At 41.8% G+C, this 12,924-nt stretch overlaps 1 protein-coding gene across 3 annotated transcripts; it reads left to right on the plus strand.

Moving 5' to 3' along the window:
- The first annotated feature begins 1,424 nt into the window (after nt 1–1,424).
- LOC132777979 (sulfotransferase 1C1-like) lies at nt 1,425–8,506 on the plus strand. 3 transcript variants are annotated; one of them, XM_067469919.1, is made up of 7 exons: nt 1,425–1,942; nt 2,068–2,236; nt 2,375–2,503; nt 2,603–2,700; nt 3,778–3,904; nt 4,217–4,311; nt 5,854–6,129. In XM_067469919.1, the coding sequence occupies exons 2-7, from the start codon at nt 2,074–2,076 to the stop codon at nt 6,049–6,051; spliced, it is 810 nt and encodes a 269-aa protein (XP_067326020.1). In that variant the 5' UTR covers nt 1,425–1,942; nt 2,068–2,073; the 3' UTR covers nt 6,052–6,129. The 3 variants fall into 3 exon arrangements, with proteins under 3 accessions (XP_067326020.1, XP_067326021.1, XP_060636544.2); XM_067469920.1 differs by having other exon boundaries at nt 2,071–2,236; XM_060780561.2 differs by lacking the exon at nt 1,425–1,942 and adding an exon at nt 8,354–8,506 and having other exon boundaries at nt 2,072–2,236; nt 5,854–6,034.
- The last annotated feature ends 4,418 nt before the right edge of the window (nt 8,507–12,924 follow it).

The raw sequence follows: 12,924 nt of genomic DNA on the forward strand, positions 1-12,924 counted from the left end.
AAGGGAAAAGCCAGCCTTTGAATGGCATCGGCATGAGTTTCCTCCTCACCTGAGGCATGTCTTGGAACCTTGAGGGAATCTAGGAGGTCCCCACAGTCAGTGGGTGAACAGGTGGGACAGGAGGAAATATCTCCTTTGGGAGAAGTAAGGGAAAAGAGATAAGGTATGAGAAAGGAATCGTCACTTTGCTTCTTCCAGGACGCTGGTGTTTGTCTGCCTGTCTTTCCTTTAAAAAATGCGCAAAGGCAATGCTGAAGGAATCGTCCCAGGAGCCGAAAGTGGGGGTTCTCATCCCAGGGAGGCTGTCAATCTAACCTTTCTAAAAAGAGAGTTTCAGAGCCTAAGAGCAGGCACTGAAGAGTCCCTCTTCTCTGTCCTCACCAGATGGACTTACGAATGTAGCAGGACAGAGGGAAGGGCCTAACTGGAACACTGGAATATAGGCTCGTTTTAAAGAATACAATGAGTCCTCCATATCTATGGACTCCTGACCTATAGATTCAACTAACTGCTGGTTATTATTAGCATGTTTTTAATTAAAGTTACAGTCTTCAACCCTTCTCAGCAGACAGCCATTCAGCTGTCTTGCCAAGTGCAAGAGAAGTTCTGTGTTTGGATTTGCAATTAATAGCAGGCACAGTTTGTAAATGAAAAGGTTTAAGATTTACTATATAGTAAGTAAGTTACATAGCCATCAGAGCAATACCCCAAATCATCTGCTGGGAGCCCCAGCGAACAGCTGGATGGACCCTTTCTGATGTAGCCACTGGATACACCACACCTTGGCTGCCAGGTTCACATTGAAACTCCAATTTGTTCAAAGCATCTTTATAGGGCTCTTGTTTACACTTTGAGACATGCTGGAGATCACAGCACCCTTCACTATCTCTCAAGTGTTTCTATCTTGCCCCTGCCATGTTTAAGTTCGACCTTACACCAAGGCCATTCTTCAAGGTCCTTAACCACATCATCATAAGTATCCTCCCTACAAGAATCCAGGTGCCTCCATGTCCAACTCTGGTCAGATGTAGTTCACGTAGGCACTCAACCTCCATCTCCTCAGCCTTTGATTGCACCTATCAGGACCCCACCTTCCACTGCTGTAGTAACTACCCCAGTCCTAATCCTGAATTTCAAAATTTTCTTACTTATTATAACATTCCCCCACTGTAGAGCTCATCCTGCCAAGATCTGCATGTGCTATGACTTTACCAATCCTGAATGTCCCACAAAAATGCCTCCATGAAAGCTGCTGAAAATAGACTTGCCTTGTCCTTAGGATCTACATAACTTCACCGTTTAGCCACTCTCCTGAGGAGACTATACTATATAGGGCTTCTACCATCCTTAAAGGAAAGCACCATCAGTTTCCATCATTCCACCACCCACCTAATCAAGAACAAGTTGGATGATTGCTCCAAACCATTTGTCTTACTGAAGAAGGATATACCTGCCAGGCGAATAGACATTGTTAGAGTAGTAAACCCAAGTCCTTGTGATGTATCAGGTAAGGCAACACATCCCACTCTATCAGCATACCTTGCAGATGACCTTAAGATGTACCGAACAAAAAAGCTGAGGGTCTGCACATTCAGGGCACAAATTGGGCTGGCCTGTTCAGAAATTGTAGCTGTTTAATAGTGGAGTTTGAGATAGTGAAACTAACTTCCACAAGGAAATACGAACTCTCTTCTTGATATTGTTTTCATTTGGAGGGGAGGTTCCGACTTCGCACAACCCTCTAAGGGGAAGGTTCACTTGAATGACCAGCTATAGCAGGTGAAAGTTGTTTGCCAGGGACACACACACCCTTCATTTGTACTAGGACACACACACACCCCAACACAAACACGCACGGTGTTGATTCAGGATCATAAACTAACTTCAGGAACAAGAGAGAAAGGCAGGGAAGGAAGGAAATCTAGCTGTCAGAGTTAAGCTGGTAAGTATACATGATCTTGGATTCCAGCATCGAGAAATTGGTGCCGATGGGAATAAAGACTGGGCACTGGGTCCTCAACTGGTGGGAGAACCATATTAAACTAGATGTTTCTCTTGCTGCTTCAGCAGGTCATGGATTCTGAAAAAGGTGGGGACTCTGAATCTTACAAGCGCTCAACACTTCTAGATATTAATGGAGTCCCTTTTCCAAGTGATATGATCAATGGCTGGGGTGCTATCTGGAACTTCAAGGCTCGGCCTGATGACCTTCTTATCTGCACTTACCCCAAAGCAGGTACAAAGCAAGAAAGGTATCAACATTGCCTTGGAGAAATAGTAGAGGAAGCTTTAGAGGTTTGTGCGAGTGAGGGGCTTTGGCCAAATTGAGGGGACTCGTGGTTCATCTCCTTCGCTTTTCTGTCCACCTCAATAGGAACCACCTGGATACAGGAAATTGTGGACATGGTCCAGCATGGAGGGGATCTGCAGAAATGTGCTCGGGCTCCAATCCATGAACGAATGCCTTTCATAGAGATGTTCCTTCCTAAACTCAACTTCTCTGGTTAGTAGAATGATTTTTTTTCATCTTTATATAGTCAAAGGAGAAGGACAATGCAAAAGATTTACTCATTTGAGGCTGAACTGTCACCCTTTGTTCCAGGTGTTGAAGAAGCCAATGCAATGGCCTCTCCACGCACCCTCAAGTCTCACCTCCCAGTCCAGCTCTTGCCTCCTTCGTTCTGGGAACAAAAGTCTAAGGTGAGGCCAACTGAATTGAAGATAAAGGGAAGGCAGGGCTTTCTTAATCTCAACTAACTTCATTACAGGATCTATTTCAGTACAATTGCCGAGTCTTGAATTGTGTGAACTGGCAGAAGAACAGGAGTGCCCAAGTTAACAAGGCTGATTTATTCCAGGGCATTACTTATTCCAGGGCATTACTTATTTAACAAAACTTTGCTATTGAAGGCAGAAAGAGGAGGGATAGCTTCTTACAGCCTCAAAGAAGAGGAGTTTAACATGTTTCAGCCAAAGTTTAATTCAAAACCAACAGAGGTGCCTACATCACCCTGGAGTTTGGACAAAGCTGACTGGACCAGTGAGACACCAACATGGAGATGTGGACAGGTTCCAGGTTTAGTGGAAAGTGGAGACCAGGGGTCCTCAAACTAAGGCCTGGGGGGTGGATATGGCCCTCCAATGTTATTTACCTGGCCCTCACTCAGGGTCAACCTAAGTCTGAAATGACTTGAAAGCACACAACAACAACAACAACAACAACAACAACAACAATCCTATATCATCAGCCAAAAGCAGGCCCACACTTCTCACTGAAATACTAATAAGTTTATATTTGTTAAAATTGTTCTTTATTTTAACTATTTATTGTTTTAAAGTGTTTTTGCACTACAAATAAAATATGTGCAGTGTGCATAGGAATTCATTCATATTTTTTCCAAATTATAATCCAGCCCTCCAACGGTTTGAGGGACTGTGACCTGGCCCTCTGTTTAAAAAGTTTGAGGACTCCTGGTGTAGACACACCCTCAGATAGCAATGACCTACTGCAAAGGAGAAACTGCAGAGTTTGGAAGTAACTACAGAAATTATGGCCATTGACCTTTTTTTTTTAATGGGAAGGAAAAGATTGGCTTCAAGAAAACAGCAATAATGTTGTGCCCACCAGGGAAATATTTTTTTACATTTTATCCACAGATACCAGAGATGGTGGTAAACAGATAAGTTGTCTCATCTCATAACCAGCATAATGAGCTACATCTGTGGGGCAAAGTATGGCCATAAATGTTTTGTAGCCTTTTTGTATTATTTCCACAGATTATTTATGTGGCTAGGAATGCCAAGGACAATGTGGTCTCTTACTTCCATTTCCACCGGATGAACAAGACGATGCCAGAGCCTGGAACGTGGGAAGAGTTTCTGGAGACTTTCATAGCTGGGAAAGGTAAACAGAGACTAAATATGGAAAGTATTAGAGAAATATAATGTGGCATCTAACTAAATATAAGTATTTGTAAGCCAGAATCCTTGGGATAGAGATCAAAAGAGTGTTTCATATTAACTACTGCCTTTTTCCAGGTTTGGGAGAGAAGGTGAGTAATAAGCATAAGATCTTAATTTAACTGGCTGAGAAACTTGCAAGTTTTCCATTGTTTTCTTTCCCTCCTTAAAAGGTTATAGCTCTGCAGGACAAGGAGAGGTAGACTGGAGGTCTATCTTAGAATCCCAATTCTTTTGCTATTCTTTTGTCTTATAGTTGCCCTCGGTTCGTGGTTTGACCACGTTCGTGGCTGGTGGGAGGCCAAGGACCGACATCCGATTCTCTATCTCTTTTATGAAGACATGAAAGAGGTAAACAATAGTTTTTGAAACCTAACTCTCAGTGGGTTCAGCACCTTGGAAAGTTCCTAAAATTTGGCCTAAAAGGCAGAGCTATATTCATACTACACAACTATAGCACCTTAACTCTAGTATCCTTGGATTTGGAGTTTCCATAGGAAGGAATTGATTTCTGGCATTGCAGCTCAGGGAAGTAGACTCAAGTTCTCAAAGAGTGCCTCCAGATGAAGGGGGGAAATCTAAAGTTTGTTTGTCGAGGCTGAGTTTCCCTCACCCAGATACGTTGTAGTTTTACAAAGACTTTGTCCTTTTCTGCCAAAGAGTGCTGGTAGCTTACCAGACTATAACTCCCATCTACCCATAGCATTGAGCCCTGGCAGTTCAAGTGGTATCAAACTGCATTATTCCTTCAGTGTAGCCACACCACAAGATCCTCAAATTAAAATCGATTTGTTTAGGAACCAAGCCTGAGATTTTCAAGGATTTTTTTCCATTAAAAGGTACTTTCCCAGACAATTCTAAGCCTCACCACAAAACTAAACCCTGGGAATCTGGTTAAATATAACTAAAAAATAGACACCTAAGGGCCAAGGAAACACAATGGAAAAGTCTGGTAAATTTGTATCGATCCCCACATCAACTAGCCAATATTATAAAAAACACATCAAAACTATGTTGCCATAAATGTGGTGAAATAGGAACCTTTATACATATGTGGTGGGACTCTGATAATATGCTACAGGATTATATTACTGAAAGGAGAATACAAGGAACTGAATTAGACTATTTCCACGATCGAAGAAATAAAATAATGCTTAAAAGAGAGGTAAAACTGTTAATGGGGTGGGGGGAGAGATAGAATCATAGAGTTGGAAGAGTCCAACCCCCTGCCAAGAAGCAGGAAAATCGCAATCAAAGCACCCCTGACAGATGGCCATCCAGCCTCTGTTTAAAAGCCTCCAAAGAAGGAGCCTCCACCACACTCTGGGGCAGAGAGTTCCACTGCTCTCACAGTCAGCGAGTTCTTCCTAATGTTCAGATAGAATCTCCTTTCTTGTAGTTTGAAGCCATTGCTCCGAATCCTAGTCTCCAGGGCAGCAGATAGATATAAATAGTAGACAAGTATAGAAACGGAAAGCCTAAGAATACAGATTAATCAGAATGATATGAATAAATATGTGGGGGTTTTTTTTAAACTTTTCTCTTTTTCAGTAATGTGAATGTGAAATGTTATACTTTAATGTGAAATGTTATATTCTACTTACATAATCTAATAAAAAATTAAACATGTGGAATGCATATAAATGCAGTAGCACTTTCATTTATCAAGTAGCTTTTCTGAGAACGTTATCCCAAGCAATGCCACACTTTATATATTGCTAGGGACTCTTTACAGCACCAAGACTCAAGAAACAAATACTGGAAGTCATACATAACCAAGATTCATTTCTTTGGCCCATGATGCAAGAAACAGAGTCCGAACATTGGTTTGAGAGCCATAAACAACTCCCTCACTTCATTCATCTAATTTCATGTTTCTCTCTCTCTCTCTAGGACCCAGGTCGGGAAATCCGGAAAGTTGCCGAGTTCCTAGATATACAGCTCCCAGAATCAGTTCTGAATCAAATTGTTCTGCACACAAAATTTGAGCGCATGAAAGTAAATCCAATGACTAATTACACCACAATGCCTTCCAGCTTGCTAGATCATAGCATATCCCCCTTCATGAGAAAAGGTGAGACCAAAGGTTGAATTGCACTAAGATTAGATAACAATGGGGTCCTATGGTGAATAGTATCATGGTTAGAACAACGTGCAAATTACAGTAGAGCCATAAATTACTCCAATATATGACAAAAGCAATGATCTCTATTTGGCTGCTTGGGCTAATCCAGAATGAAAGAAAGTCCCAGAAGTATCAAAGCTTTCGTGTTCTGGAGAATACAGTTGGCCCCAATATTGGTGAGTTTGACCATTGCAGATTTGATTATTCACAGATTAATATATTGTGTATACATATAATATTGATAATATTATAATGTGATACAATATAATACTAATAATACGATATGATAATTATATATTTTATATTACATGTAATATTACTAATGATATTACAGTATAATTGTATAATACAATATAGTAATATATAATACTAATATTGTGCTATGGTAATAATATAATATATTGTGTTTACATATTACTTCCGGGTGGGAAGGGTGGCATATAAATGTCGCAAATAAATAAATCTATATAAATAAAAATGTAATGTTCATTTGTGGGATTAACATAACTCAAAAATCACTGGACGAATTGACACCAAATTTGGGTATAATACATGTATCAGGCCAACAAGTGACCATCACTCATAAAAAAGAGAAGCACAGCAGAAGACCCTTAAGAAGCCAAAAAACCAAAAAAAATACATTATAATGCATGCGCAAAACCACATATACACAAACACACATGTATACACATATACACACACATATATACACAGGGGCGGCTCAACCCATTACACAAAGTAAGCATTTGCAGTATAGTTGATTTTTCCCAGGGGCGGTCTTGAGGCGCTCTTGGGGAAAAATAGACCTTGACATATGTGAGTTGTAGTTACTGGGATGTATAGTTCACCTACAATCAAAGGACATTCTGAACTCCACCAATGATGGAATTGAACCAAATATGGCACACAGAATTCCCACGACGAACAGAAAATATATATCAGTGATTGGTTGGGGGGGGGGGGGCAAAATATTGTTTGCTTACCATTGAAAATTACCTACGGCCGCCTCTGTATATACACACACAGATATGCATATATACACACAAAACACATATACACAGAATGGGCCACAGCAATGCATGGCAGGGGACAGCTAGTAAATAATAAATTTGGTCACACTCCCACCTGAAGGAGCTCTCAGATGCCACCTTCCATGAGCTGTGATTTAGTAAAATAAACATTAGATCAATATTATACTAGCATGACAGTATAGAGCAATGTTTCTCAAACTCTGCTCCTCCAGGTGTTTTAGACTTCGGCTCCCACAATTCCTAACAGCTGGTAACCTTGCTGGGATTTCTGGGAGCTGAAGTCCAAAATACCTAGAGGAGCAGAGTTTGAGAAACACTGGTATAGACTAAAGCAGTAATTCCCAACCATTATTATTATTATTATTATTATTATTATTATTATTATTCGACCAGGGACCACTCTCCAACATTAGTCCCAAAAGGATTACGAATCAGTTTTTGGTCAACTTTAGATTCAGTTTGGTTATTTGGGGTGCTAATTCAGAAAATTGCATTGGATAGACCACATCTGCTCTAGCTTCTGATGCAAAATATATGCCATCCAGTAGTTGCCATCTGTTTGCCCACAGAATACCATATTTAATAAGCCTCGGCACTATAAGAGGGTTTTGTGAGACCATTCGCTCTCGTTGCAACAGTGTAGTAACAGTGAAGTCGCAGAACATATTTTAGTTCTTGCGGACCACTGGTAATCCATGGACCACAGGTTGGGAACCACTGGACTACGGTTGTTTCCACAGCTTTATAGCACAACTGTGCTTCCAATTAGATCTTGTGTTTTAAGGAGGATTATTACACCTGGATTTCAATTACAGCAGGATAACAGTGGGACTGGTTGCATGGTGTTGCTCCTTTTCTGTTCTCTTCTGGTAGAAGACTCTTGAAGGGTGTTTCATTTGCAAAGGGTTATTAACAGGTTATTTGCATTAATAAAATACATACTTCTCAGGCCATCTCACATCCTGAGAATGGCAGGGAGATACACTATTGCCTTGCTGTAGTTGCAATTTGCCTGCCTCATGAGATAAACTTTTTAGTTGCCCTGTCCAATGGCACCATTTCCCAAAATATTGTTCAATTAAATTAAAGAGTAGAGCAGATATTCAGGGAAATGGTAAGCAAACTAATTTGGAAAACGATCCAAAAATATAATGGAATACATCGATCATTAACAAAAGAACATGGGGGAAAGGAAGTGATTCTTCTTCTTTTTCTGTACTGTCTTCTCTATTTGCAGGCACTGTGGGAAACTGGAAAGAGCACTTCACGGTGGCTCAAAGTGAGCGGATGGATGACCTCTGTGTCCAGTTGTTGAAAGGCAGTGGCCTGAGCTTCCGCACAGAGCTGTAGCATAGTTACGTGCTTAAGACAAGCACCTATACAAGCCTAGAATGCATTTAAGTAATAAAGAAACTCTAAAATCAAAAGAAAGCACACTCTTGATTAAATTTTGTGTGTATGGATCTTTTCCAGTTTCATTTAGTATACATTTATCCTTTGCTCCTAGCTTTCCACATTTCTTATTGGTCTTCAGTAATTGAATGGTCTTCAACTATTTCTCCCATTGATACCCTTCTCTTTGTTTAACCAGTTCAAGGTGGCAGAAATCATGTCTATGCATACCCTTCAACAATGAAACCAGATTCCATTATCTCTTTTTTTATTTTTGTTTCAGGGGTGACTTGAGAAACTGCAAGTCACTTCTATTGTGAGAGAATTGGCTGTCTGCAAGGACATTGCCCAGGAGACGCCCGATGTATTTCTATCCTGTGGGAGACATTTCTCATGAGAAGCTAGAGCTGACAGATGGGAGCTCACTCCGCTCCCTGGATTCGAACCACTGACCTTTCAGTCAGCAGTCCTGCCAGCACAAAGTTTTATCCCATTGCACCACCGGGGACTCCATTATCTCATATTAAGGGTCTTCCGCACAGCCCTATATCCCACAATATCAAGGCAGAAAACCCCACAAATTCTGCTTTGAACTGTGTTATCTGGGTCCTTGATATTCTGGGATATAGGGCTGTATGGAAGGGCCCTAAGTTCTGCCCTCCAGGAACCTCCTGACTTTCCAGTTTTGGTCTCAAAAAAAGACATCAGGGGCTGAACCAGGAGATGTGTCTTCAGGGTATTTGAACAGGACATTGCTTCTACCTCTTGAAACAGGTGACACTTTGGTTTGAGTTGACACAATGTATTTCCCCAACTTCATTCACTATTGTTCCCCCATAGTAAGATGGCATGAGGGGATACAAAGAGCTACCCATTTGTATATGGAGGACTGGGCACGTTTCTGGGTGTGCCTTCCATCTGTATCATATCCACAATTTCCTGTACCTGGCTCCTCCTGTATTGAGAGAAGAGGCAGAGGAATCTCATCATTCAGCCCATGGGTCCACAAATGTCCAAGGACCACAATTCAGATATATTCCCATTATTACCTCCTTGGACATAAGTACCAATGGGAATATAATCCGACATCAGGCATGTAGCTGGGGGGGGGGGGGGGGGGTTGAGGGGCTTCAGACCCCCCCCCCCCCCAATTCTCATGGTGGTTCGCGAAAAGGCCTTACTGGTGCATTATTTAAACTGTTATGTTAATTCATATCATGATCTGATCACCATACTCAATATATCCCATATGCATGGGGGTATTCGGGTAACAATACAAAAGGTTTGCTAGGGTAGACCTTCTTTCACTCAGACTCAGCCCCCCCCCCCCCGAAACAAATTCAGCCCTCCCCCCCCCCCCCCCCCCCCCCGGAATCAAAATCCTGGCTACGGGCCTGTCAGACATGGTTTTAAAGACTGATATGGAACTCCATTTTTCTGCAACACATCAGTGCATGGAGATACTTTGGACTTCCACTGCCTGTGGTTTTAAATGCCTTTTTGAACCTAGGAGAGTTTCCTGTGGGGTTTTTTTTATAGCAAGGTAGTTCATGACTGGGTTTCCTCTTATGCAAAAGCTGAAGATTCTGCCATCAATTAATCAAAAACAAGTCATGCCAGACTAATCTGATTTCTTTTTTCGGTAGAGTTATAAGCAGGGTAGATGCAAGGAATGCCATGGATAGATACAGCATATCTGGATTACAGTAAGGCCTTCAACAAGGTCCCCCATGACCTCCTAGCAAACACACCAGTCAAGTGTGGGCTAGGCAAGACTATGGTTAGATGGATCTGTAATTCGTTAAGTGGGTCCCCAATGCTTCCTCTTCATCCTGGAAAGAAATGACAAGTGGAGTGCCATCAGCAGGGTTCCAATCCTGTTCAGCATCTTTATTAAGATGAAGGGTTAGAAGGCATGATCATAAAGTTTGCAGATCACACCAAATTGGGAGGGATACCCCATACTTCAGAAGACAGGAGCAGAATTCAAAATGATCTTAACAGATTAGAGAGATGGGCCAAAACTAAGAAAATGAAGTTCAACAGGGACAAATGCAAGATACCCCACTTAGGCAGGAAAAAAATGAAATGCAAAGATACAGAATGGAGGACGATGCCTGGCTTGAGATCAATACGTGTGAAAAAGATCTTGGAGTCCTTGTGGACAACAAGTTAAACATGAGCCAACAATGTCATGCAGCAGCTAAAAAAGGCAATGGGATTTTAGCCTGCATAAATAGGATCATAGTGTCTAGATCCAGGGAAGTCATGCTACCGCTATATTCTGCCTTGGTCAGACCACACCTGGAATACTCTGGCCAATTCTGGGCACCGCAATTGAAGGGAGATGTTGACAAGCTGGAATGTTGTACAGAGAAGGGCAACTATTTTATTTTATTTATTTATTTTGAACATTTTTACCCCACCCTTCTCAACTCCTAGGGGTACTCAGGGCAACACTAAAATGATCAGGGTCTGGAGAACAAGCCCTATGAGGAGCATCTTAAAGAGCTGGGCATGTTAAGCCTGCAGAAGAGAAAACTGAGAGGAGACATGATGAAGGCCATGTATAAATACGTGAGAGGAAGTCACAGGGAGGAGGGAGCCAGCTTGTTTTCTGCTTCCCTGGAGACTAGGACACGGAACAATGGCTTCAAACTACAAGAAAGGAGATTCCACCTGAACATGAGGAAGAACTTCCTGACTGTGAGAACTGTTCAGCAGTGGAACTCTCTGCTCCAGAGTGTGGTGGAGGCTTTTTCTTTGGAGGCTTATAAACAGAGGCTAGATGGCCATCTGTCGGGGGTGCTTTGAATGCAATTTTCCTGTTTCTTGGCAGAATGGGGTTGAACTGGATGACCCACGAGGCCTCTTCCAACTCTATGATTCAATGATTCTAACTTTTGCAAAGGTCAATAATTTTTCTGGTGGATTGCTGATCATCCTTTTGGGGGCAAATATATTTGCTATTAACAGCATAGCTGTTGTTATTAAAGAATCCTGTTATTGTTTCATCAGCAAACCTCTTCCAGCAATCTTTGTTCTTCTTCAAGGTCAGGCACACAATTCTCAAAAGGCAGTGTTTACTTCTCTCCTGTTAAGGTATAACTGTAATATGTAACCAGAAGCACCTATTAGGAGCTGGAGCAGGTACCCACCCAGCATTTGACTTTGGAGTTTCAGTCTTCAGGTTCAGCCTGGTCTCTCTTTCCAACAATGGAGCAGTACATTTGGTGATCATCAATCAAACGTAAGTATATAAAAATGGGTGGGTGTTCTAAACAGCATTTATCCATATAGCAATATTTCACTTCCACTGTTCCACTGGAAGCGAGCCCAATACTCAGAGTATTTGGCAAGGGTGCTGTGTAGGGAAGGATGATAGGAAGAGGAAAGGTTTGTTGCTCCTTGAATGGATGCTCTTTTGATAGTCTTATACATATACAGAAGACAATTATGCTGGGGAAAGTGGAAGGCAAAAGGAAGAGGGGCCGACCAAGGGCAAGATGGATGGATGGCATCCTTGAAGTGACTGGACTGACCTTGAAGGAGCTGGGGGTGGTGACGGCCGACAGGGAGCTCTGCCGTGGGCTGGTCCATGAGGTCACGAAGAGTCGGAGACGACTGAACAAATGAACAACAATACATATACAGATGCGCTTTTTAAAGACTTGCATGTGATCTCGATGTGCTAATTTGCCTCTTGAAGGAAGCACTAATTGCCTTTTCTCTGCAAGAAAGCTTTAGGGATATTGCATATTTTTCAATGACTATGTGCACTCAATGACTATACTGAGTCAATTTCAATGTATGGTAACCCTAGAGACAAAAGTCCGCCAGGTTACCCTTGCAGAGAAAAGGCAATTACTTAATGCTTCCTTCAAGAAGAAAATCAGCAATCTTGCTTAAGTTTGCAAACTAAAGGCTCTGGCTTCCTTGACTGACTCTATTCATCTGTAATATGGTTGGGGTTGTCAAAGGCTTTCATGACTGGAATCACTGGGTTGTTGTAGGTTTTTTCGGGCTGTATGGCCATGGTTTAGAGGTATTCTCTCCTGACGTTTCTCCTGCATCTGTGGCAAGCATCCTCAGAGGTAGTGAGGTCTATTGGAACTAGGAAAAAGGTTTTATATATCTGTGGAATGACCAGGGTGAGACAAAGGACTCTTGTCTGCTGGAACTAGGTATGAATGTTTCAACTGACCACCTTGATTAGCATACAATGGGCTGACTGTGCCTGGAGCAAACTTTTGTTGCTTCCTCTCTGTTGTTGTGCTGTTGCAATTTTAGAATTTTTTAATACTGGTAGCCAGATTTTGTTCATTTTCATGGTTTCCTCCTTTCTGTTGAAATTGTCCACATGCTTGTAGATTTCAATGGCTTCTCTGTGTAGTCTGACATAGTAGTTGTGAGAGT

Source organism: Anolis sagrei, chromosome 6 (assembly GCF_037176765.1).
Source record: "Anolis sagrei isolate rAnoSag1 chromosome 6, rAnoSag1.mat, whole genome shotgun sequence".
NCBI classification, from domain to species: domain Eukaryota; kingdom Metazoa; phylum Chordata; class Lepidosauria; order Squamata; family Dactyloidae; genus Anolis; species Anolis sagrei.

What these genes read in the sequence shown, in the direction of transcription:
- LOC132777979 (XM_060780561.2), top strand. Translation starts at nt 2,074, where the DNA reads ATGGATTCTGAAAAAGGTGGGGACTCTGAATCTTACAAGCGCTCAACA. An exon ending in TTTATGAAGACATGAAAGAG is followed by an intron (nt 4,312 to 5,853) that starts GTAAACAATAGT and finishes CTCTCTCTCTAG; the next exon opens with GACCCAGGTCGGGAAATCCG. An exon ending in ATCCCCCTTCATGAGAAAAG is followed by an intron (nt 6,035 to 8,353) that starts GTGAGACCAAAG and finishes CTCTATTTGCAG; the next exon opens with GCACTGTGGGAAACTGGAAA.